The sequence below is a fragment of the Stigmatopora argus genome, chromosome 3 (assembly GCF_051989625.1).
Source record: "Stigmatopora argus isolate UIUO_Sarg chromosome 3, RoL_Sarg_1.0, whole genome shotgun sequence".
Taxonomy (NCBI): Eukaryota; Metazoa; Chordata; class Actinopteri; order Syngnathiformes; family Syngnathidae; genus Stigmatopora; species Stigmatopora argus.
In genome coordinates, this window is record NC_135389.1 from 5,033,789 (window position 1) to 5,056,350 (window position 22,562).

Sequence of the window (22,562 nt, forward strand, 5' to 3'; positions counted from 1 at the left end):
TCATAGATGTCATAGGATTTGCGAACATAATTTGAAAGAAATTGGGATTGAGTGTACACAGAAAATCTGACATTTGAGTTTACCTCATGAAAGCAATGAGATGCATTCATATTTATGTTGGTTGCGGTGTACTATATTTATTATTATTTAATTAAAACTACTCAAAAAACCATAAAATATATTTATTACAGCATGTTGATTCAATGTTGACTTTTTCATGCATACAAAAACATTCAGGAAAAAAAACAATATGCTCATATGAATAAAAATCTGACAACTCAGGAGGGGCTACAGTCAGTCAGTTAAAATATAAACCTTGTTTCCATTTCGTGAGTGCTATGCTCATGAATTGTTACTATGTATGCATTTTAGACACCCTACAATATCTTAATATATATCTGCTAAAGACTAGAATACAGTCATACCTTGAGATATGCGCTTAATGCGTTCCGGGCTCATAAGTCGATTTACTCGTATCGCAAATCAACGTTTCCCATAGCAATGAACTAAATGCAAATTAATTCGTTCCCACCCTCTGAAAAAAAACACCAAAAAACAGGATATTACAATGGAAAAACATTTTTATTGGTTCTAATTCACTATCTACTAACAGAGTAACAAATAACTAGTGGTTATGATGTTTAATACTAAAATGAGACATTCAGTATAACGCGAGGTGCGTGCAGGGTAGAGGGAGAAAGAGAGAAAAATATAGACATTTGTTAGACGGCAACACGCTCGTAACAACATACGTAAACATAAATTTAACTTAAATTAACTGTTCTGGTGGTGTTGAAGGCTCCCCCTTTTCAGATAGCTTAGATTTTAAATTCATGTATAAATCCTGCGCGCTTCGCATATTATCGACTCAGTCACGCGATCTTCTGCTAACTGTTTATTTTTTTATCCATATCAAAAGAAGGCTCTTCATCGCGTTATGAATGTCACTGTGCAGCTTGGAAATTATGGTTAGCCTTTGGAAGGCTTGATATCCTTAATAGCGTCCTTCTGCTTCAGGATGGTGCATATTGTTAAAAAACTCTCGTATTGGGAGGCCAGCTCCGTCACGCGTACACCACTCATGTTTTTCAATTATTCCGTGCTTAATATCGATTGTCATCATACACCTTTTCTTCACACTACCCTTCATTGCACCTGCTTGCTTTGGACCCATTGTTTTTCCCCTTAATTCTGCACTGACTAATGCAAAAAATGCAACGCTCTCCCCAGTGCTCCGAGAGATCTTTACACGAGGGAAATGTGGCGAAAAAGACAGTGCACTGAAATCATAAGCAGCCTCTCGTGTTTCAGCTACCTGGCTGTCTCGTAAGCTCGTATCTCAACATTGGTCTCGTATCTCAAGGAAAACATCTGCTCAGAATTTTACTAGTATTTCAAATTGCTCGTATGTTGGGGAACTCGTATGTTAAGGTATTTCTGTATATAGTTAAATGCTTCTAACATGAAGAACACGCATATTGTGAGACCGCAAAATAGATGCTGAAAACAAAATACACAAATAAAAGCATCCTATAGCTGCCACTGAGTGAGTTCAATCTCACTCCAGAAAAAAAAGCACACAACATAAAATAACTGGTTTCCTAATTTCAATTCCAGTTTTAAAGTGGCAAACATTGGAGCACACCAATGGACATTGTTGAAAACGTACAAGTAAAACAGTGCAATCGGGCAAAAAAGTTGAACTACAAGAGATGTGCAATGAAAATGTACTCAAAAGTACACAAATATTTGAAATCGGCATGTACACGTGGGTGTTTCACGTTAAACTTCAGGTTTATACACATCAAGTGTTAAGGGATCACCACCAGTACTTTTATGGTTCACTAATGTACAAATCAGATCAAAACTAAAGTTACTGTAGTACTACTACTCTACTAGAGGATGACACAATGTTAATCAGTCAATCTTCCGAAATCAACACATTTGTTTGTCTGTCTGTCCATATAAAAGGCATAAATTGGACAACAACAAAATAATAAATTAGAGAACACAAATAACTTAAGAAAATGCTACACGGAAATATTTTGGCAATAGAGTTGACAAAAGTATGTTTTATTTCAGTCATGATTTGAAAATTGAATGTAGAAAATCCAAGACAGTTTAAGACCAGCATCTGCAATCTGAAGTCTTATACTGTATTTTTTGGTCAAAATATTAAATATTTGGTAATAACTATTTTGGATGTTTATGAGTGAGGCTCTTCCAGCCCTATAACACCTTAAATATGACAATGGAGTATAATAATGGAACAGTTGTACTATTGTAGTAACTGATAGAGAAACTAATTGGTGTAACAGTAGGATCTAAATTATGTAAAATCCTTACACCGTCACACAATATGTATACCTAGATTAATAGAGACAACATTTATGATATACAACATGTTGCAGACTCGAATCAAATATTACTTAAATGGATATATTTCATTTTAAACCTTACATGATTGAAACTTGAATATTGTGGGGGCTTTGTTTGTTTGTTTGTTTTTTATAGGACAAATAGCCTTGTACCGAACTGTCCTGTTTAGATGCTACTCAAAGTTAGATTATTATTTTTGTCAAATATGTATATGACATTGTACAGTTAATTTGTTAGGGAACTTGAAGGGAAGAGATAAATCAGTCATTGGTAGTAGCAGACAAGTTTTTTTTTTAGATTATTGCACCATATACAAAACCTATGCTTAGCAGTATTTTTGCAACACAAAGAGTTGCTATACTCTACACATTAAAGTAGTAGAAAAAAGCAGATTATATGTTGTAATATTGCAAATATAGGGTGTTATGAAAAGAGCACACAATCAGATTGGACAGACAGGCTTTCCTACAACTGTGATATAGTTAACCAGAGTAATGTGTATTCTATTTCAGTTGACGTCTGTTAGGCATGGCTCGTGCGAAGACTGGAGACTTAGAAATTCAACGTGTCATCACTCTGTCGCCATTTTCTCGATATGGTCACTTAACAACTTGTACTGTTCTGCAAATATAAAAATTATGATGTTATTTTTCATCTTGATGGTATTTTATAAAACTCCAGAATAGAATAAACGTACATTGTCAATTCAAAATAAATTGGGATAATGCGTAAAATTACCATCAAACATCACCTTTATCATGTGCATCCCAACAGAAAGTATATTACTTTTTAGTTAAAAAAAAAACAGATTTTATTCTGATATGCAATTGAACAGAAAATATAGATAAAAAAACAATATTTCAAGAAAGTGGCTGTCTGATATGGTGGCCGGCATTTTTATCAATGCCATTACTATTTTAGCTAATGTAATGCGAACATCCAGGATTGCCTGCTCTTCCTCGTGACATCAGGACAACCCGTTGACCAATGTCCTGTGTTTGAGTCTATCAATATTTTTTTGCATGGGTATAACTGATGTGATAAAATGGCTGCGCTCGGAAGTAGTAGTAGTGCCATTGTTTTTGGGAGGGAGGAAGGTTGAACATTAATTCCCTAATATTAGAGTCCCAAGAAATTCATGATTTGCATATTGAAATAATCTAGCAACTTTCTTCACATGATCATTTATTTACAGTAGGTATGTCCGTTCCTAAAACAATGATTTACAAATTCCATCCATCCATTTTCCTCTGCGTAATCACAGGCTGTGTCACCTATTAGCATTTATTGACAACTTTGTAAGCAGACAGTCCGACATTTTAAAAATACCTTTCTTCTTTCTTGACCTTCTTATGAAAATGTGTGGCTTATAATGAAGCAGAATATACTGTACAACAAAAAATACCCTCGAGTATAAAATAAGTGAATATGTACATCAAGCACAAATGGAAAATAATTCCACCTACAACCCTTTCACTACTATAGACGGCTTGCATTTATTGAGTGTTATTAAAAGCAAATGTGATGCGACATGATATTAAACATGTGCATGTTGGAGCTTTTCTGCTTTTCTCTCCTAGGCTACTAAGCGTATTTTCAATCCAGTTTGGAGAATGTCCCAAATTTATTGGACCTAGAATGTGTACATTTAAATGTATTACCTTCATTCAGATTTCCAATTACAGCCTGCTTTTTTAGAAAATCATTGCAGAGGTTTTTGCTGAGTCCAAATGCCAGCATGTTGTGAGTAAATGTCCTGGAAAACAAACACGTACATGCAGAACAGCATAAATGAAGGTTTCAGATTTAAAACAAAAAAATGTCTTTCCTGTCGCTAGTAGCACATAATTTTAAATTAATATGAGCAAAAACTATTTTCCAAAGTGTGTCTTGTAACTGCTGCAAATGAAATTCATTCTGTTTTTTCAATTCTTGAATCAAAATTTTTCACTAACTGGTTAAAGCATTGAACAACTAAAAACTTCACTGAGCAAATGCCTTGATAAAAATGTATAACACTTTCTGTAATCTCTTATGCAAGTGCAGGTTAAGGTGACAAATTTTCATGATAAAAATATTAAGATACATCAATTCATTGTTAAGTTACGTGTTGATTTAATTCACCATTTTATATACCGTATTTATTCGCATATAAGCCGCCTCCGCGTATAAGTCGCACCCTTAAAATTGCCTATTTCTGAGATACTGTATGAATCAAAAGCACATTAATAGGGTCAATATAGTAATGAAGTTAATATGCCTGTGTTTATAAATGCAAAATATCCAATTTGAAGGGAAAATCTTGAAAAAAAATCATCACACGTGGTATTTCTGTGATACTGTATGAATCAAAAGGATCGTCTGCTGGATTGCACATTCCGAAAGGATGTTACCTGCACGTAGACAAATTCAAATAGGAAGTCACGTGAACAGTACAACCAGGAAGTGTGTATGTAGTGGTCTACTTCTCACCAAGTCTCTGGGTGCAATGATAGCATGAGATACACATAATGCATAGTTCAAGGCTGATATTTTAATGATCGACCACAAGACCTTCGATCAGCCTTAATAACTATTGGGATGTGCTGACGTGGTAAACACTACAAACACATGTAGCAAGGCTACTCTCGTCTGGCCAGTCAGAGCACATTTAACTATGGTAAAATGGCGGCACCCTGAGCGAGCAATGGCAGGCACAACTACCATATTTTCACAACTATAGGGCGCACTTAAGTCTCTAATTTTCTCTAAAATGAACGGGGCGCCTAGTTTATGGGCCAAATTCAAAATATTGTATGACCTTGACCGCTTGACTGACTGGTTTTATTTCTTGCCAACACGCTACTTATTGCGATCAACCCAGCAGGCCATTTCCTTACCCCAGCTGCCCAAAGGCAATGTTCTCATCCATTTTGGAAGTATCGTCCCTTTCCTCTTGGGTCATGTGACACCATTTCTCCCTGTTGACAGAAAAAAGTTTGCTTCAGGAATGCCAAGGGAAAAAGGGAAGGCCATGAAAGGATGTAATCTGTATAATTTTTAAAAGGGGACAAGGAGATAAACAATCAATCACGAACACTTACACCTAGTGGAGTGATAAATCAGCACTACACGCATGCTTTTTTTGTGGGCGGAAGCTGAATTACCCAGAGAAAACCCACACAGGACAGAGGAGAACATGCAAACTTTACACAGGAGAGGCAGACCAGGGATTGAACCCTTCCCAATCTCTGAACTGTGGGGCAGACGTGCTAGCCACTCATCACAGTGCAGAGAATAACATAGAGCCCTCAAATATTGGGCCATCAGGATTGAAACATCATTAAATTTTCACATACACTACTCAAAACAGCACTTTTGGGTGAAATTTCTGGATCAACCAAAAAATATTTAAGTTTCGCAAAAATTTTGAATGCAACATCAACGAACATTTAATGCACATGTTTCAAAGTGGCGTCCCGGGGGCCAAATCTGGCCCGCCGCATCATTTTGTGTGGCCTGGGAAAGTAAATCATGAGGGCCGACTTTCTGTTTTAGGATCAAATTAAAATGAAGAGTATAGATGTATATTAAATTTCCTGATTTTCCCCCTTTTAAATCAATAATTGTAACAGTTTAATCATTTTTTTCTGTGTTTTTAGTTCAAAAATCATTTTGTAAAATCTAAAAATATGTTTAAAAAAAAAGCTAAAATAAACATTGTTTTAGATCTATAAAAACTGAATATTCAGGGCTTTTAATCCAGTTCTTTTAATCCATTTATTAAAAAAAATCTAAATATTATATTTAAAAGGGTCCGGCCCACGTGAAATCAAGTTGACGTTAAAGCGGCCAGCGAACCAACCCGGGTCTGACACCCCTGATTTAATGTGTCACCAATATAATTAAAAATATCCCTTTCTTTAACAAGCAACATAGTAGATATTCAAATTCATAACTTTCTGTGATTCTTCTGCTCTCTCTCTATATATATCAATAGGACCCTGTGACATCCAAAGAAAACATCTAATTTAAAACCCAGACTTTGAATTTTTGTTGAAGTTCATTCAATGTTTAACAGCGTTTTAAAGACCATAATGAATACAATTTAAGACCAATTTCACCTGGATATGAGCAAAAAAAGTTTACAACATTGCCCTGAATTGCGTGCAAAGTAAAGGAATTTATACAGAACTCTTTGCAGCAGAGTTGCAGTAAACCGGGTTGCACTGGACCTCAATGCTTTGGCTCCTGATGCAGAGCAATACTGGATGATTGACGGAAGCCAACATTTTATGACCACTTTGTGCTTTTCAGATTTTATAATAGTATTCCAATATCTCGAGACCAAATGTTTCAAGTTTAAAGGTTCTCTTGAACAAAGTCCAGTGTGCTTCATAAGCTTCCACAAACTTAAACCATGGACTGAACTGTTTCTCTTCAAGCCACAAATCAATAAACTTGCACCTATCCATGGATGAAACTACTGTAATTCGGTTCTGTTTAACGGGTTTCTCCTAACCAAAAACCCTGGATGACCAATGGGACAGAGGCACTCATCAAATGCTGTAACACCGCCTTTAGATCAGGGGACAAGATAAAATATAGAGCTGCCAGAGCTGAGCTGAAAAGAGGCATTAAAAAGGCCAAGGCAGCATATACTAAGAAAATTGAGGAGGACTTCACAGAAAATAACCCAAAGAAGATGTGGCAAGCAATACGACCTATTACCAACTACAATAACAATAATATGTCTGTTAACGCAGATGCCTCACTAATAATAATAATAATAATCGGACATAGGCCATGTCGTCATTACCACAACACAAAAAGCCTACTTGTCATCACACGCAGAAACTGCGTGTGACGAAATTGATGGTGCTTCTCCATAAGCTACGTTTAATCGGCAAAAGACCTAAATAAGTGTAAGTTATGGACTTGTAATTTGTCATTCCGCTGTTGTGGATACAGGTCGCTTACCTCTCGATTACCGCACACTGTGACACTTACCTTACTGTCTGCCACTTACCTTCCTTCAAGTCAGCTAGCAGGAGGCAGATCACCAACCAACCATCTATTCATATGCCGCAGAGGGGAATGTGTGGTATGTTAGCGCGAGTTTAGATGTCTGATGGATGTGGGGAAAAAAATGTCCTTAAGCCTATTTGTCCGAGCTTTGTGGGACCTATAGCGTCTGCCAGAGGGCAGCAGCTGGAACAGATTGTGACCAGGGTGGTAAGGGTAAGCGGGGGTGAGAGATAGGCAGAGGTGATCTGATCCAGCTAGGTGAGGGAGGGAAGTGGCTTTATAAGCATGTTTGATGTTAGAATAGACATGGTCAAGAGTTTTGTCTCCTCTAGTATTACAATTTACGTACTGAATAAACTTAGGTAAAACAGTCTTTAAACACGCCTTGTTGAAATCACCAGCGACAATAAAAACGCCATCGGGGTGGTCAAGCTGTTGTTTGTTTATAGCCGTTAGCAGGAGGTTCAGTGCCGTGTTAACGTTAGCATTCGGAGGTATATAGATAGCTGTTGCTATGACGACGTTTAGCTCTCTTGGTAGATAATAGGGCCTACATCGTATTGCTAATAACTCTAAATCCGGGGAACAGTGAGTGTCAATAATTTTACTGTCACAACACCATTCATTATGTATATACATGCCCAGTCCTCCTCCCTTGCCTTTGCCTGTTAATACTTTCGATCGGTCGTTTCGAAAAAGCGTTCGGCTAGCTAGCGATACCGCGGCGTCGGGGATAAGCGGGTGTAGCCACGTTTCTGTGATGATGATAATATTACAGTTTCTAACAAAGCTGTTGGTAGCAATACGAAGTTCCAACTCATCCATTTTGTGGGTGATGGATCGGGCGTTGGTCAAAAGGATACTGGGAAGCGGAGCTCGGTGTGGTTGTTGTTTCAGCTTAGCAGCCAGGCCAGCCCGGCATCCACGCTTCTGTTTCCTGTCCCTTCGCCGCCTTCGACGTGCTTTTGGTGGGCTGGCTAGCCACGGAGATCCCGGAGAGTGTGTTAAGAAATCAGATGTATCGCATATCCTTCGGATATTGAGTAAATCCAGGCGACTATAAGATAACGAACGACACCGAACTGGAGAGCTGCTTAGAGCCGCTGCGTCAGTGCGCGCCGCCATCTTATTATTATCTTATTATTAGCGGAGGAATTGAACCGTTTCTTTGCCCGCTTTGAGACTGACAAATCAGACCCAGTCTCAACACCCCCACCACCACCCTGCAGCAATACACTGAAGTTCCGGGAACAGGAAGTGAGACTGGTAATGCCGTCTGTGAACACCAGGAAGGCTGCTGGCCCAGACGGAGTACCTGGGAAGGTGCTCAAAGCCTGTGCTGACCAGCTGGCTGGAGTCTTCACAAAAATTTTCAATTGTTCCCTGCAACAATCCATCATTCAATCCTGTCTGAAATCTGCCACCATTATCCCTGTCCCCAAAAAGCCAACCATAGACAGCATGAATGATTATAGGCCTGTTGCACTCACGCCTGTGATCATGAAGTGCTTTGAAAAGTTGGTAGCCCGCCATATCAGGAATACAATCCCTCCCTCAGTTGACCCTCACCAGTTTGCTTATAGAGCAAACAGGTCCACTGAGGATGCTATTGCCATTGCTCAACATACAGCACTAAGCCACCTGGAACACCATGGGAACTACGTGAGGATGCTCTTCATTGACTATAGCTCAGCCTTCAACACCATAAAACCGAACATTCTGACTGACAAACTCTCCCACCTTGGACTATCCTCTTCAATCTGCTGCTGGATAAAGAACTTCTTAACCAACCGACCACAAACTGTTAGACTTGGTCCCCACCTCTCTTCCTCCATTACACTGAGCACTGGCTCCCCTCAAGGCTGTGTACTGAGTCCTCTTCTGTACTCCCTGTACACATACGACTGTACACCCACCCACCAGTCTAACGCCATCATCAAATTCGCTGACGACACCACTGTGGTCGGACTCATCTCAGGAGGGGATGAGTCGGCCTACAGAGATGAGGTCAACAAACTGTCTTCGTGGTGCTCGGTGAACAATCTCACACTGAACACCACGAAAACTAAAGAAATAATCCTGGACTTTCGCAAACACGGCACAGATCTGGCCCCACTCCTCATAACTGGAGTATGTGTAGACAGGGTCCAGTCCTTTAAATTCCTGGGGGTCCACGTCACGGATAAGCTTTCATGGTCTACAAACATCACGACAGTAGTGAAGAAGGCTCAGAAACGACTCCATTTCCTCAGGGTACTTAGGAGGAACAACTTAAACACCAAGCTTCTGATAACCTTCTATAGAACCACTGTAGAGAGCATCCTGGCGTACTGCATCATAGTGTGGTACGCTGGAAGCACGGCGGCAGACAAAAAGGCCATGCAGAAAGTGATTAACACTGCCCAGAGGATTGTCGGCTGCTCTCTGCCCTCACTGGAAGAGATTGCCCGCCCTCGTTACCTCAGCAGAGCCAGGAACATCATTGGGGACCCAGACCACCCTGGTCACAATCTGTTCCAGCTGCTGCCGTCTGGCAGACGCTATAGGTCCCACAAAGTACGGACAAATTGGCTTAAGGACAGTTTTTTCCCCACATCCATCAGAACTCTAAATTTGCGGTAACACAACACATTCCCTTCTGAGGTAATATGAAAAGATGTTTGGGTGGTGATCTGCCTCCTACTAGCTGACTGAAGGTAAGTGAAAGACAGTGAGAGGTAAGTGACCTGTATCCATAACAGCAGTTTTACAAGTCCGTAACTATCACTTATTTAGGTCTTTTGCCGAGTAAACGCACCTTATGGAGAAGCACTACCAATTTCGTCATACGCAGTTTCTGGGTGTGATGACAAGTATGCTTTTTGTTGTTGATGATGACGACAGGGCCTATGTCCGATTATTATTATTATTATTTTCTCCGGTGCTATGCTACTCAACACGCAACTGCGCATGCACAGCAACAGTTGCTGTTTTTTTTAATTAATTCTCATCAGATAGCACAGCTGGTTTTGCTTTGTAGTTATGTTCAAGTGTCTTCAAACTGTAAGATTTATAACCGAGACTGAAGTTTGTGCATGTTCTAATTGAAAGTAACACCATTAGATTTAAGACCTTTCAAATTTGCATTTAAAACCATTCACGAGAATTTAGGAGAATTTTAGACATGACGGATTTAAATTGAAATGATTGGATTCAACACTTTTTTTAAATACTTTTTAAGACCTTGCGGATACCCAGTTTAAATATGACCAATTGAGTAAGGAAATGTACAGGCCATTCATAGATCAAACACCGTGAATGCCGACTTGATGTGAGTAGTGTTCAGTATGTTCTTGCCATGAAGGGAGAAGACATTTGTCCGCTTAGAACATATAAGCAATACACACTTAAGAAATTACTTTTCAACTACTCGGGTGCTTGTGTGCAAAATATTTTGCTGTAAAATGCATACAAGAGGAAAAAATGAACACTTGATGCAGCAGCAAAATAATGCATTGAGGTGTGAAGCAGCAGGGAGCAGGTTGCGATGGAGCTGTCGAATGAAGATTTACAGAAAATGTCTCAGTACATAGAGACATCAGTTGTTTTGTTGTTTTATAAAGTCTCAAAAATGTACAGACGCTCCCCTACTTACGAACATTCAACTTACGAACAACGGTACATACGAACATGTCTGCAAATTGCGTTTAAGTCCAAAAATGTTCGCAAGTCCAATTTTGTATTTCGCGCCTTTTTTGGAGTAGTACTTCTTTCCGCCGCCAATACCGACGCCTGGCGCTGTGAGAGCTCAGCTCACCCAGCATCTACCTTCTTCTTCGTTGCAATGCGGAAGTGCGTGAATGTATCTCCAGTGTGCAAAGAACCTTTTTCATTTGTATCATTAAATATCTCATGCATCCAATATTGAATATGGTTGGTAAAAAGCGAAAGGCTTCTATTGAGGGAGTTGCAAGGAAGAGGCAAGCCATTTCATTTGAAACGAGTGGCAATAATAACGAAGCTTGATGCGCGTGAGAGTGGTGAGCGTTGCACATTCAGTACCATTTATAAACAGAAAGATCGAGCAGCAGGACCCAAATATTGAACGTTGCACAAAGTTTGCAAATCAATTGAATGATGCCATACAGTGCTACTGCATCATTTATGATGAAAAAAAAGAAGAAAACTGCAATCGTCATTAGGTCGCTTCTTTTGGCCAGTTTCTAATACATAAATCTCTCTCTCTCTACAGTACTGTACATATTCTCTCCATTTTATTAAATGTTTTTTTCAGTACAAACCAATGCGTGTTACTTATACAAGCCTTAAACATACAAATGCACTTATATAAACCTTCAATATACTTATATCGGCCTTAAACATAAATTATAATACAAAATATAGCACTGAATCAACTTACAAACAAATTCAACTTATGAACAATCGCTCGGAACCAATTGCGTTCGTAAGTAGGGGAGTGTCTGTATAGGCAAACGTAATGCTTTTAACAGCATTAAACTATACTTTTAAAATGTTGGCAGAACTTGAAATATAAAATAAACCAATTTCATTTGAAGTGTCTTGATAGATAAACCACGAAGAAAACTCAGAATTTCAAATAATGTGGACATGAGTTAAATACATTGAACTCAACATTTGAAGCAAGCTGCACTAATGTTAAATATGTAATGGAACACAAAATTTAAACTGAAGCGGGCTTAGCCTGAGTCCTACCTACATAGAGAATGGAGAAAGACAAAGACAGATTGCACATGAACAATCTAAAGCAGGGATGCTCAAACCATTTGTGGCAAGATCTACTTTTCAAGGAGCCAACCTCCCACGATCTATCTTTTTTTCCCAGGCAAACTCTGTAGTTATGTATGCTGATATACCTCATGCCAGCATGAACCAACATTGTGTATGCAGGTAGTATAGTAATCCTTCGAATTACGTGGATAATGTAGACCAGACATGGCTGCAAAAATCAAAAAACCTAAAAGTAGGATTACCCGTTATTAATAACATACTACAGTGGTACCTCGTCATACGACCGCTCGTAATACAATATTCTCGTTTTACGACGGAAATTTCGATCGAATAATTCGCCCGCCATGTGATCAAAATTTCGTGATGCGACCAAGCCAGGTGGCCATGGCACTGTCTTTTTTGCATATCTTTCGTGTACAACAATACTACGAGCACAGAATGAGTTCTTCAGACGAGTTGCGACCAGGAAACGCACAACGCGCATGCGCAGGAAAAAGAGGGCTTTCTGGGTAATGAAGTATACTCGTGCACACAACGCCGATAGGCAATGGCACTCTTTCTCAGAATAAAACTTCATTACCCACAATCAATATGTGGGTTAGCTCAGCTGTTGCATTTCCTGTTATTCTTATCTAATACGAGGAGTTTTATATTACTTCTCGTTCGCTGCTCATAACATCCAGCGGCACCGGCCCGCAATTCCCTCCTTGCAATATTTCCGGTCGCAACTCTCCCTCATAGGCGCTGTTCAAAGCGGTTGCGACCAGAGCCATTACAACGAGGGAGTTGCGATTCGGTGCCCCCGATGTCCCCACGAGCAGCGGAGCGATCGCTAAAATGTACTACAAGACTATTTTTCGTTGGCAAGTGGTAGTGGGTTATCCTATTGTGAGGACATTTGTGTGAATCATTTTCGGAATATTTTGAAGGGAATACGTAGTACAACAGCAAACAGCCCATCGATAGCGAACGTGAGGGTGGAGGCGTGGCAAACCGCCAACCCGGAAAACGAAGGTAACAAAAGATTACAACAAAATTAGAATTCAGTTTTGTGTAAAGTTACATTAATCGTATGTTTGAGTGTCTGTATATATTAATCCAAGTTAATTTAAATTTGTTTGTTCCGGTTACGATTGCGTTGTGAAAAAAAAAAAATGAGCGGAGATGTATTTATTTCAACAAACATTCCTGATTTGCACAGCCCTGATGGGACCAGGCTTTCTCAGGCCAGTGGGTGTCTGAGCTGTAAAACTATATTAAGGCACAATAACTCTGGTGTTTGCTATGATGTTGTCCCCAGACTGCAATGATTTCATGCAGGTTTCATATGGAGTACTACATCGATTAAAAATATCAAACACCACACATCGTACTATTATTTTATATACTTTCTATCGCATTCATCAACAGATCTCATGAGGACATAAATCTACTATAGAGAAATTCCAGTTTCGATTTAGAGTATAAATAATTTTTGTGACAGCATAATAATCTTGAACAGAGCAGTGCAACATTGGAGTTTCACTCACGGCCCAAAGTATTATGTGAACCACTTTAATATTTGACGACGGTTGTTGCAAACTGGATACCAAATTCAATTTGTCATACTTTAACATTTTTAATCTGCTAAAAAGGAAAAGGAATTGAAAAATCTTGATACCCTTTCTGACTGAAATGCAAAAAGCAAGGGGCCTTTTAAGCTATCGGTAGTGTTGTAATATACAGTGGTAGCTCGACATACGAGCAATTTGAGATAACATTTCGGGCAAATATTTGCCTTGAGATATGAGACAAATTTTGATATATGAGCATACAGCGGACGCGAGAGGCTGCTCATAAGAACATCATGGGCACTGTCTTTCTGGTCGCAACTCCCTCGTGTATTGTGTCTACGAGCACTGGGCAGAGTGTTGCATTTTTCCATTGTTTTTTTACCCATTAGTCAGTGCGAATGGCGGGAGGAGTATATACTACCTCTCGTTGGCAAGTGGTCGTGCGTTTGTGTGCATCATTTTCAGAATATTTTGAAGGGAATACAAAAGCAAACAACCCTCGATAAGTTCCATCTGAAAGTCAGGGTGGAGGCGGGGCAAATAGAGCCAACCCGAGAGAAGAAAGGTATCAAAATTTAAAACAAAATTAGAATTAAGTTCAGTGTAAGGTTAGACTAAACTTATTTTTGAGTGTGTCTGCATCGTAATCCAAGTTCATTTAAATCTGTTTATGTTATGTTACAAGCGTGTTGCCGTGAAAAAAGTCCCCCCATTCTCTCCCCCTCTCTGTCCGTCTCTCTCTACCCTCCGCGAAATCTGTCTAATTTTAGTACTATTAAACACATTTTAGTATTATTAAACACATTTTAGTACTATTAAACACATTTTAGTACTATTAAACCACTAGTTATTTGTTACTTTGTTAATAGATGGCGAATTAGAACAAATAAAAATGTTTTTCCAATCCAGTATCCTGTTTTGGGTGTTTTTTCAGAGGGTTGGAACGAATTAATTTGTTTTCCATTCATTTCAATGGGAAACGTCCGCTCGAGTTACGAGAATCTCGTCATACGATCTCAGTCTCGGAACGGATTACGATCGTATGTCGAGGTACCACTGTATATGTTCTCGCGCCTATTCAAAAATACAAGTACACAAGTTACAATTATCAAGAAGTGTATTTATTAAATGTTACAATTACAAGCACATGTTTGTAATTGTAATGTAGGTATATCTAAATCAGGGGTCTCAAACTCAATTTACCTGGGGGCCGCTAGAGGCAGAGTCTGGGTGAGACTGGGCCGCATCAGGATTTCCACAAGAAAAGCGCTGATAAAACATTCCGTTATCAAATATCTTTATTTTTTTTACAAAAAATAATGAATTAGATAAATTAACTTAAAGATGAATAAAAAATCAATCAATCAGTAATACAAAAATAAAATAATAATAATAATGAGAGATATACACTGGCTGCCTAAGTAGAGAAAATGAATTATTTTTATTCCGTTTCAAATGTCTGTATTAACAGCTCTTTAACCTTTAACTTTCTGAACTTGAATGGAACATTGAATATGAAATATTCTGAACACGGCTTCTCTTGCCTACTCCTTGCTGCTAGAGACCTGGCAGCGCTTCTTCTCACATAGCTGAGTCACATTTGGCTTGAGGGAGGAAGCAGTGGAGACCCTCAGTAAAGCTTGAAGATGCTCATCAGTAAGTCTGGACCTGTACTTGGACTTATTGAAGTTCAAGGTGGAGAAGAGCTTCTCACACAAGTATGTGCTCCCAAAAAGGCACATGGTCTGCTTGAACATTCGTGAAAGTTCAGGGAAGCTGGGGGTCAACTCTCTCAAAAATTGCCCAAGCTTGTCTGCTTCTCCACTCACCTCCTTGAACTTGGCTTTGAGTGCAGAGTTGCACTGCAGGTCAATGAGCTCCATTTGAAGCTCAGGAGGGGCATCTTGCACATCAAAGGAGAAGGGGTCCGCAAAAATTTGAAATGTGGCTTTGTGTGTCTTGAAGTCTGCAAATCTGTGATCAAATTCCTCCTGTAGCTTCGAAATGGCCTCAACATACTTCTCACCACTGAATGGTGTGCCTGCATCCACGAGAGCCTTGCATGCTGGGAAATGGCAAAGGTTTGTCTGAGAGAGCTGGGCTTTCCATAACACAAGTTTAGTGCAGAATACTCTCACGTTGTCATAGGCAGCACTGACAAGTTGCCCCTGGCCTTGTAGCTTCTTGTTCAGTACATTAAGCTCATGTGTGATATCAACAAGAAAAGCCAAGTCCATGAGCCATTTGGGATCACTTAGCACAGGAACAGCAACCCCATCTATCTCCATGAAGTCTTTTACTTCTGCTCTCAACTCAAAAAATCTCTTCAACACGTTTCCCCTGCTGAGCCAACGTACCTCAGTGAAGTAGCGCACATCCCCATATTCTGACTCCATTTCCTCTAAAAAAGCACGGAACCTTCTGTGCTTTAAGCCCCTGGATCTGATTTGGTTGACGCATTTCACAACGACAGACATCACATTGTCAAACTTCAGGCATCTGCTGCAAAGGGCCTGCTGATGTATAATGCAGTGCAGAGCTATGGCCTCCTCCACACCCTCCTCTTCCAGTTTTTTTTGAACAAGTGCTACCAGTCCATTCTTCCTCCCTGTCATTGATGGGGCTCCATCGGTTGTTATTCCAAAGCTCTTCCATGGCAAACCGGCATTCTTAATGGCATCACACAGCTGGTGAAATATTTCCTTCGCGGTGGTCTGGCCATGCATTGGAATTACTGTGAGCAACTCCTCCATTACTTTAAAATTGTCATCAACACCACGGATATATATTGCGAGCTGGGCAGTGTCTGTGATATCTGTGGTCTCATCAAGAGCCACTGAATATACACTGAAACATTGTGCTTTCTCACACAGTTGATCATAAATGTCACTTGACAGGTGAGAAATGCGCTCTGCCACAGTGTTGGCAGAAAGGCTGATGTGGTTGAACAGACTTTTCTTTTCTGGACAGACAATATGTGCAGCCTGTAATATGCACTTTTTGATAAATTCACCTTCTGTGAATGGCTTTCCTGCTTTAGCAATCAACTCACAAACGGCGTAGCTAGCTTCGACTGCTGCATTACTGTCTTTGGTAGCCTTCTTGAAGAAATCCTGTTGCCACAGAAGACATGTTTTAAGACTGGCAACCTGGTTGGCTCTCTCATCTCCCTGGTATTTTTCGTACTCCTCAGCATGTCTCGTAGTATAATGACGTTTCAAATTGTATTCCTTGTGCACCGCAACTTTTTCAGTGCAAATGAGACACGTCGGAGTTCCCCTGTGTTCAACAAAGAAATATTGCACGCCCCACTTTTCTTGAAACTGTCTGTGCTCATCAACGACCTTTCTCTTCACGCCAGGCTTTGAAAGAGACATCTCTGGGGCTCTGTAATATGTTTTTCCACTTGGAATGAGTCTAGGGTTGATCTTTCACGTTCAGTCGCGCGGGTTTGTGGAGCATGCGCACTTTCGCTCTCCGTTTCTCCGTTTCGCTCGCGAAGATGGCTACACTGACACAGGCTGGATCACGGATCATAGCGCCTCATTCAGTTGTATGCTGAGAGCAGCGGAGGAGTGTGCAAGCCGAGCGGAGTGATCGGCTTCACGGCTTCTCCTCCGCCCAGCTGATTGGAGGAATGAATGAGTGAGTGAGCGAGGCACTGGACAGCCCGGCCGATGTCCCGCCCTCCAGAGCCGTATACCTCACCATGATTGGTTCATTCAGCTCCGAACACAACAAGTGTCATTCATATCAATCTTACGGGCCGCACGAACATTAATCTTTCATATTAAGACGGGGGCCGCAAATTATCGTCCCGAGGGCCGCAGTTGGCCCGCGGGCCGCGAGTTTGAGACCCCTGATCTAAATAGTCATACCTCTACTTACGAATGCTTCTAGGTACGAAATTTTCACCTTACGAATTTTTTTGTATATCTAAATATAATCTCTATATTTTAAAAAATTTAAATACTTTAAGTACTGTACTCACAGTGAAAATAGTTCCTTTCCGCTTAATTTAAATAAAAAAAAAAAACATCTTATTGGGAGCTTTAGTCCAAGTCCTCTTCGTCAGATTCGAGAGGCATTGGATCATCGATGGAATCTTCAGGAGGCACCGTTGGGGAGCTTTTCAAGAGGAGCTTTTGTGAGAGGTTTTCACCGCACAAGGAAGATGTTGATGGGATTGTGACCGCTTTTTGGGTAGATATGCTTTTGTACAAGGGCATGACGGTCAAGACGATTGCCATATTCGATGGCAATGACCATGTTGTCATCAATCTCTGGGGCACTTTGTTTCAAACTGTGAGCCATATTGAAAGTTCCTTGCCGATTTCTCTCAAGTACTAAGACCACGTTTTTCATCTGTATTGCCGTCATTGTTTTGGGGGAAATTAAACTTCCACTTCGCTTCTCCGCGGCATTCAGCCGTGTTACTTACTCAGAGAGCTATATTTTAGCATAAGAGCAACAATGTCAACCCCCTTGCCTGGACTTGAACGGAAACCCAACTTCCACTTTGCTCCTCTGCGTCGTCTATCCATCTAAGCCGCCCAGAGAGCTATAGTTTCGGATGAAGGAGATGGCGTCCGCCGTAATGTCGCATAGAGCTTGCACTTTGAAACAACGACCCCAAGGCTCCCGGCCACTCAATCCGCTGAGCGAGTTCTGTTTTCGGTCAAAGGCGACGGTGTCCGCCATAAGGTTGCCCAGGGCTCGCATTTCTGAAAAAAAAACACCCTCACTGAGGCTTTGGCCATCCAGTCTGCTCAGAAAGCTCTATACCCGGATAAAAGGGACGGCCGCTGTCTGCCATTTTTCTTCGGAGCCGAGTTTTTTCTGAGTGGCAAGCGGAGTATCAGCATGAATTTTGACTTTTTTTTTTACATTTTCGATTTGGAGACTTAATATAAAATAAGTGCGATGTACTGAAGCCGTCAAGTGGTGAAGGGTGACAGTAATTGTGCTTAGACTCATGATAACCTGTTTCCCAGTACATGCCCCATAGAAAATTTTACTTCATACATTTATTTAATCCTTAGATCAAATCTTACTGTCATGTGATCTACCAATAGTACCTTGGCGATTGACTAGTAGATCGCAAACAATGTATTGAACACACCTGTTGTACAGCGTAAGTGCCTATTTTCTTAGCTACTTTTTACCTGTTTCAAGTGTATCAGAGTTGTACAGCTATTGCGTGATAATGGCTGCACTCGTAAGCAGGGTTATTTTTGTGTTTACACTATATACATATACTTTTTCAGTAATCATATTTCTAAGAAATTATTGATTTATTTTTTATTTTTGGGAGAAACCATTTTTTCACTAGTTCTTGTCTCCTCATTTAACATTTCAAGTTCATGCAAGTTAAAATTTCAAGTTCACACAAGTTAACATTTCAAATTCAGTTTCTTCGGAAGTAGAAGATTACACAATTCATAATATAATATTAGTTAATATCCCTCATTTTATCAAGATAACAGTGTTAACTTGGCAAAATAAGTTAGGAATTCTCAAAATGTTATCTAAGAAAATAATTGAATCAGTGTACAGCCGTATACCAGTGAAAACTTCCCACAATATACCTCAATGTACCCTTTATAAGGGAAGGTAGTAAATATGTCCAAATTGAGGTCCAAAGTTCAGTTTTCCATGACCAGTAGCTAATGTGAACGAGATAACCAATTCTATTCCACCTGCTAAATTCACACCGGAGAGCCTGTAACAGTAAAAATTTGGTCAATTTCCCCAAGAGTTTTATTGGTAGTTGTTTAATCATTAATGGCTTTATATTGTAATTGCCGCCTTGTGGTGTAGAGGTTAACTCGCCTAACTTCGTTGCGAGCAGGCGCGGGCTCAATTCCCGCTGTTGGGGGTATGACTGGCGACCAGTCTATGGTCAGACAGCTGGGTTAGGCTCCAGCAACCCCCGCAACCCTTTCGAGGATGGGTGGTATGAAAGATGAATAAATTGTGATTTATTCAGTATTTTTCTAGGAAGGATTATATACAAAAATGGGAGGGGTTCTATACTTGATACTGTATAATATTGATGGCTTTTCATAGTATTTACAACTTTAAAGCCTGAAGAGAAACTAGTGCTTGTCCATTCATTTTACTGCCACCCCACTAATGGTCTACATTTGTATTCATTTTTATTTCTGAAGTGCAGTGAGTTAGCTGAGATAAAGATATTCACCTGGCATATCCAGTTTGAAGTTGACATTTCCTGTTTGAGATTCCCCATTTAAGGCACTTAAAATTAAATTCTGTATTGATGACACTGAATTGTTCAAACGAGAAAGTATAGGAAATGGCATAGTCTTATAAAAACATTACACAAACTCCCACTGCCATAAAGATATGGTGTTACAAGCTAACCTATCGAGTCAAAGGCATTTTTTCCCTTCTTCATGCTTACTGTCCAAACGCAGGTACAGTAATACCTCGACATACGAGTGCCCCGAAATAAGAGCAATTTGAGATACGAGTAAAATTGAGCAAATATTTATCTTGAGATAGGAGACAAATTTTGATATACGAGCATACAGCGGACGCGAGAGGCTGCTCATAAGAACATCGTGGGCACGGTCTTTCTGGTCGCAACTCCCTCGTGTAATTCCTCGAGCACTGGGCGGAGCGTTTCATTTTTTCAGTGTTTTTTTACCGTTGGTCAGTGCGGATGGCAGAGCTTGTTTGCTAATACGAGAGTACTACTACTTTGCAGGCAATTTTGCAAGTGGCCGTGCGTTATCCTATTGTGAGGACATTTGTGTGCATCATTTTCGGAATATTTTGAAGGGAAGACAAAAGCAAATAACCCTCGATAGGTTGCATCTGAAAGTCAGGGTGGAGGCGGGGCAAATAGGAATAATAGGAGAAGAAAGGTATACAAATTTAAAACTAAATTAGAATTAAGTTTAGTGTAAGGTTAGATTAAATTTATGTTTGAGTGTGTCTGCATAGTAATCCAAGTTCATATAAATTTGTTTATGTTATGTTACGAGCGCGTTGCCGTGCAAGAAGTCTCTCTCTCTCCCCTCCGCAAAATCCGTCTAATTTTAGTACAATTAAACCACTAGTTATTTGTTACTTTGTTAATAGATGGCGAATTACAACATATAAAAATGTTTTTCCAATCCAATATCCTGTTTTTTGGATTTTTTCAGAGGGTTGGAACGAATTAATTAGTTTTTAGTTCATTTTTATGGGAAAAGTTCATTTGAGTTACGAGTAAATAGACATATGAGCTCAGTCCTGGAACGCATTAAGCTCGTATCTCGAGGTACCACTGTAATCGAAAATACAGACCTCCAAAACAAAGAACTAAAATATGAATCTGTGTATTATGTAACCAAAATCCACAAGAATCTACACATCCAAGTGTCAAAGGCTCTTATATTAAGCCTCTTATTAGTTTTTGGACATTTTCGATTAGCCTCTTTGGTAGGCGGCAGATAAACGAAAGACAGACCTCTTATCTTTCTCTCCATCTTGAGTTCCCCTGCTCGGCAGCAAGGCACAAGAAGACAAGGGTTAAAGTGGACATGCAAAAAGAGGAGTACAGAAGAGGAGCAGTGTGCCCACACACACACAGACGATAACGCAAGAAATATTTTTATCCTCATGAATTAAAGCTAATTAAATATCATATTAACTTGAAAAAGTAATAATTAAATCACTAGTTCATCTTCTCTTTTATCATTCTTAGGCTCGCCTTGTTGTTGGTGATCTCTTTTCTCTCTCACAATGAACTGCATCAAAGAACGCAGCGTTCCAGAATCGCAACGTGTGCCTGCAAACAATTGAAAAAACTAAATTGAGAATACATTTTGGTTACTTTAAGTAGGTCATATCATCTGAAGAGTTACAAATATTAGCCATGGAAAAACTAGCAAAAATACCATATCCCATTTCTGATGCATATGGACAAGAAAATACTCATACCAGATGGGTTGCTGTTTCAGGTGGGTGTAAAGGTACACCTTTTCTCCTACTTTCTCCTCTGGAACTGCTGATACTATGGAGAAAATAGCATAATGCATGTCAAATTTAAAGAACCTTGGAAATAATTTTGAGGCATTGCAACTGTCAATAAAGTCAAAAGGTAAATATATCTCGAACTTGTATAAAAAAAAGGATTTCACAGATAATACCTATAAGCACATTGTAAACATAAATACTGATGCTAACTTTAATTACTTTTACCTGGTGACCTGGTTTTTGTATCAACTTGATTTTCACCATCCCTGCAATGGTTGCAATAGGAGTGTTTGATCAGTAACACATTAAGTTCATGAACATGATCAAAGCAAGAAAGTGTTACTTAGCTTACTCAGTTTTTGGAGCGATTGAGCTTCTCAGTTTGCTTTCCAGGCCTCCAAAAAAGCCTTTGACGTCAGTCTTCGATGAGTTTTTAAGGAGCCGCTCAGCAGCGTCCTTCTTAACTGAGATCCAAGAATTGGCCTTGATTAAATATGAGTCCAGACCAGCTGGAGAACCGCTACCTTGTTCAAGAAGCACTAGAGGCGAAGGCCAGGACTTTCCTTGACAGAAAAATAATTCCATAGAATTGCAATACATTAAAGTGCAGTGTCACTTAACCTTGATTTCTAGATTACAAATCCAAAGAGGCATTAAATGTTATTCATTAAATGAATGTGCACTTTGACAATTGATTTATCTTCCACTCTACTGTATGTGATGATGATATTATTTTTTATATTAACAAAGTGGCTTTACAACGGTGTCTATTACAATTCTTTTAAATTCACTTACCAATGTAGTAGAACGTAAAGCACATAGTCATGAGGTTTTTTGCTGGGCTGTAGTCATCCATTTGGTGGCATCTGTAAAAGATAAAACAGCACT

At 39.6% G+C, this 22,562-nt stretch overlaps 1 protein-coding gene across 4 annotated transcripts in view; it reads right to left on the reverse strand.

Moving 5' to 3' along the window:
• Positions 1 to 563: 563 nt before the first annotated feature.
• kiaa0513 (KIAA0513 ortholog) overlaps positions 564 to 22,562 on the reverse strand; it is a 31,783-nt gene continuing 9,784 nt past the window's right edge. Inside the window, exons 5-14 of one of the 4 annotated variants that reach the window (XM_077597531.1) lie at positions 22,470 to 22,540; positions 22,199 to 22,237; positions 22,027 to 22,138; positions 21,900 to 21,940; positions 21,639 to 21,711; positions 21,409 to 21,486; positions 21,166 to 21,195; positions 5,259 to 5,339; positions 4,041 to 4,135; positions 564 to 3,000 (exon numbers count right to left, since the gene is read on the reverse strand). In XM_077597531.1, the coding sequence (XP_077453657.1) occupies positions 2,951 to 3,000; positions 4,041 to 4,135; positions 5,259 to 5,339; positions 21,166 to 21,195; positions 21,409 to 21,486; positions 21,639 to 21,711; positions 21,900 to 21,940; positions 22,027 to 22,138; positions 22,199 to 22,237; positions 22,470 to 22,540 (670 nt within the window). In that variant the 3' untranslated portion in view covers positions 564 to 2,950. Of the gene's footprint in view, positions 3,001 to 4,040; positions 4,136 to 5,258; positions 5,340 to 18,329; positions 18,413 to 21,165; positions 21,196 to 21,408; positions 21,487 to 21,638; positions 21,712 to 21,899; positions 21,941 to 22,026; positions 22,238 to 22,469; positions 22,541 to 22,562 lie in introns of those variants that run through there. The other 3 variants (XM_077597529.1, XM_077597530.1, XM_077597532.1) reach the window with 3 other exon arrangements.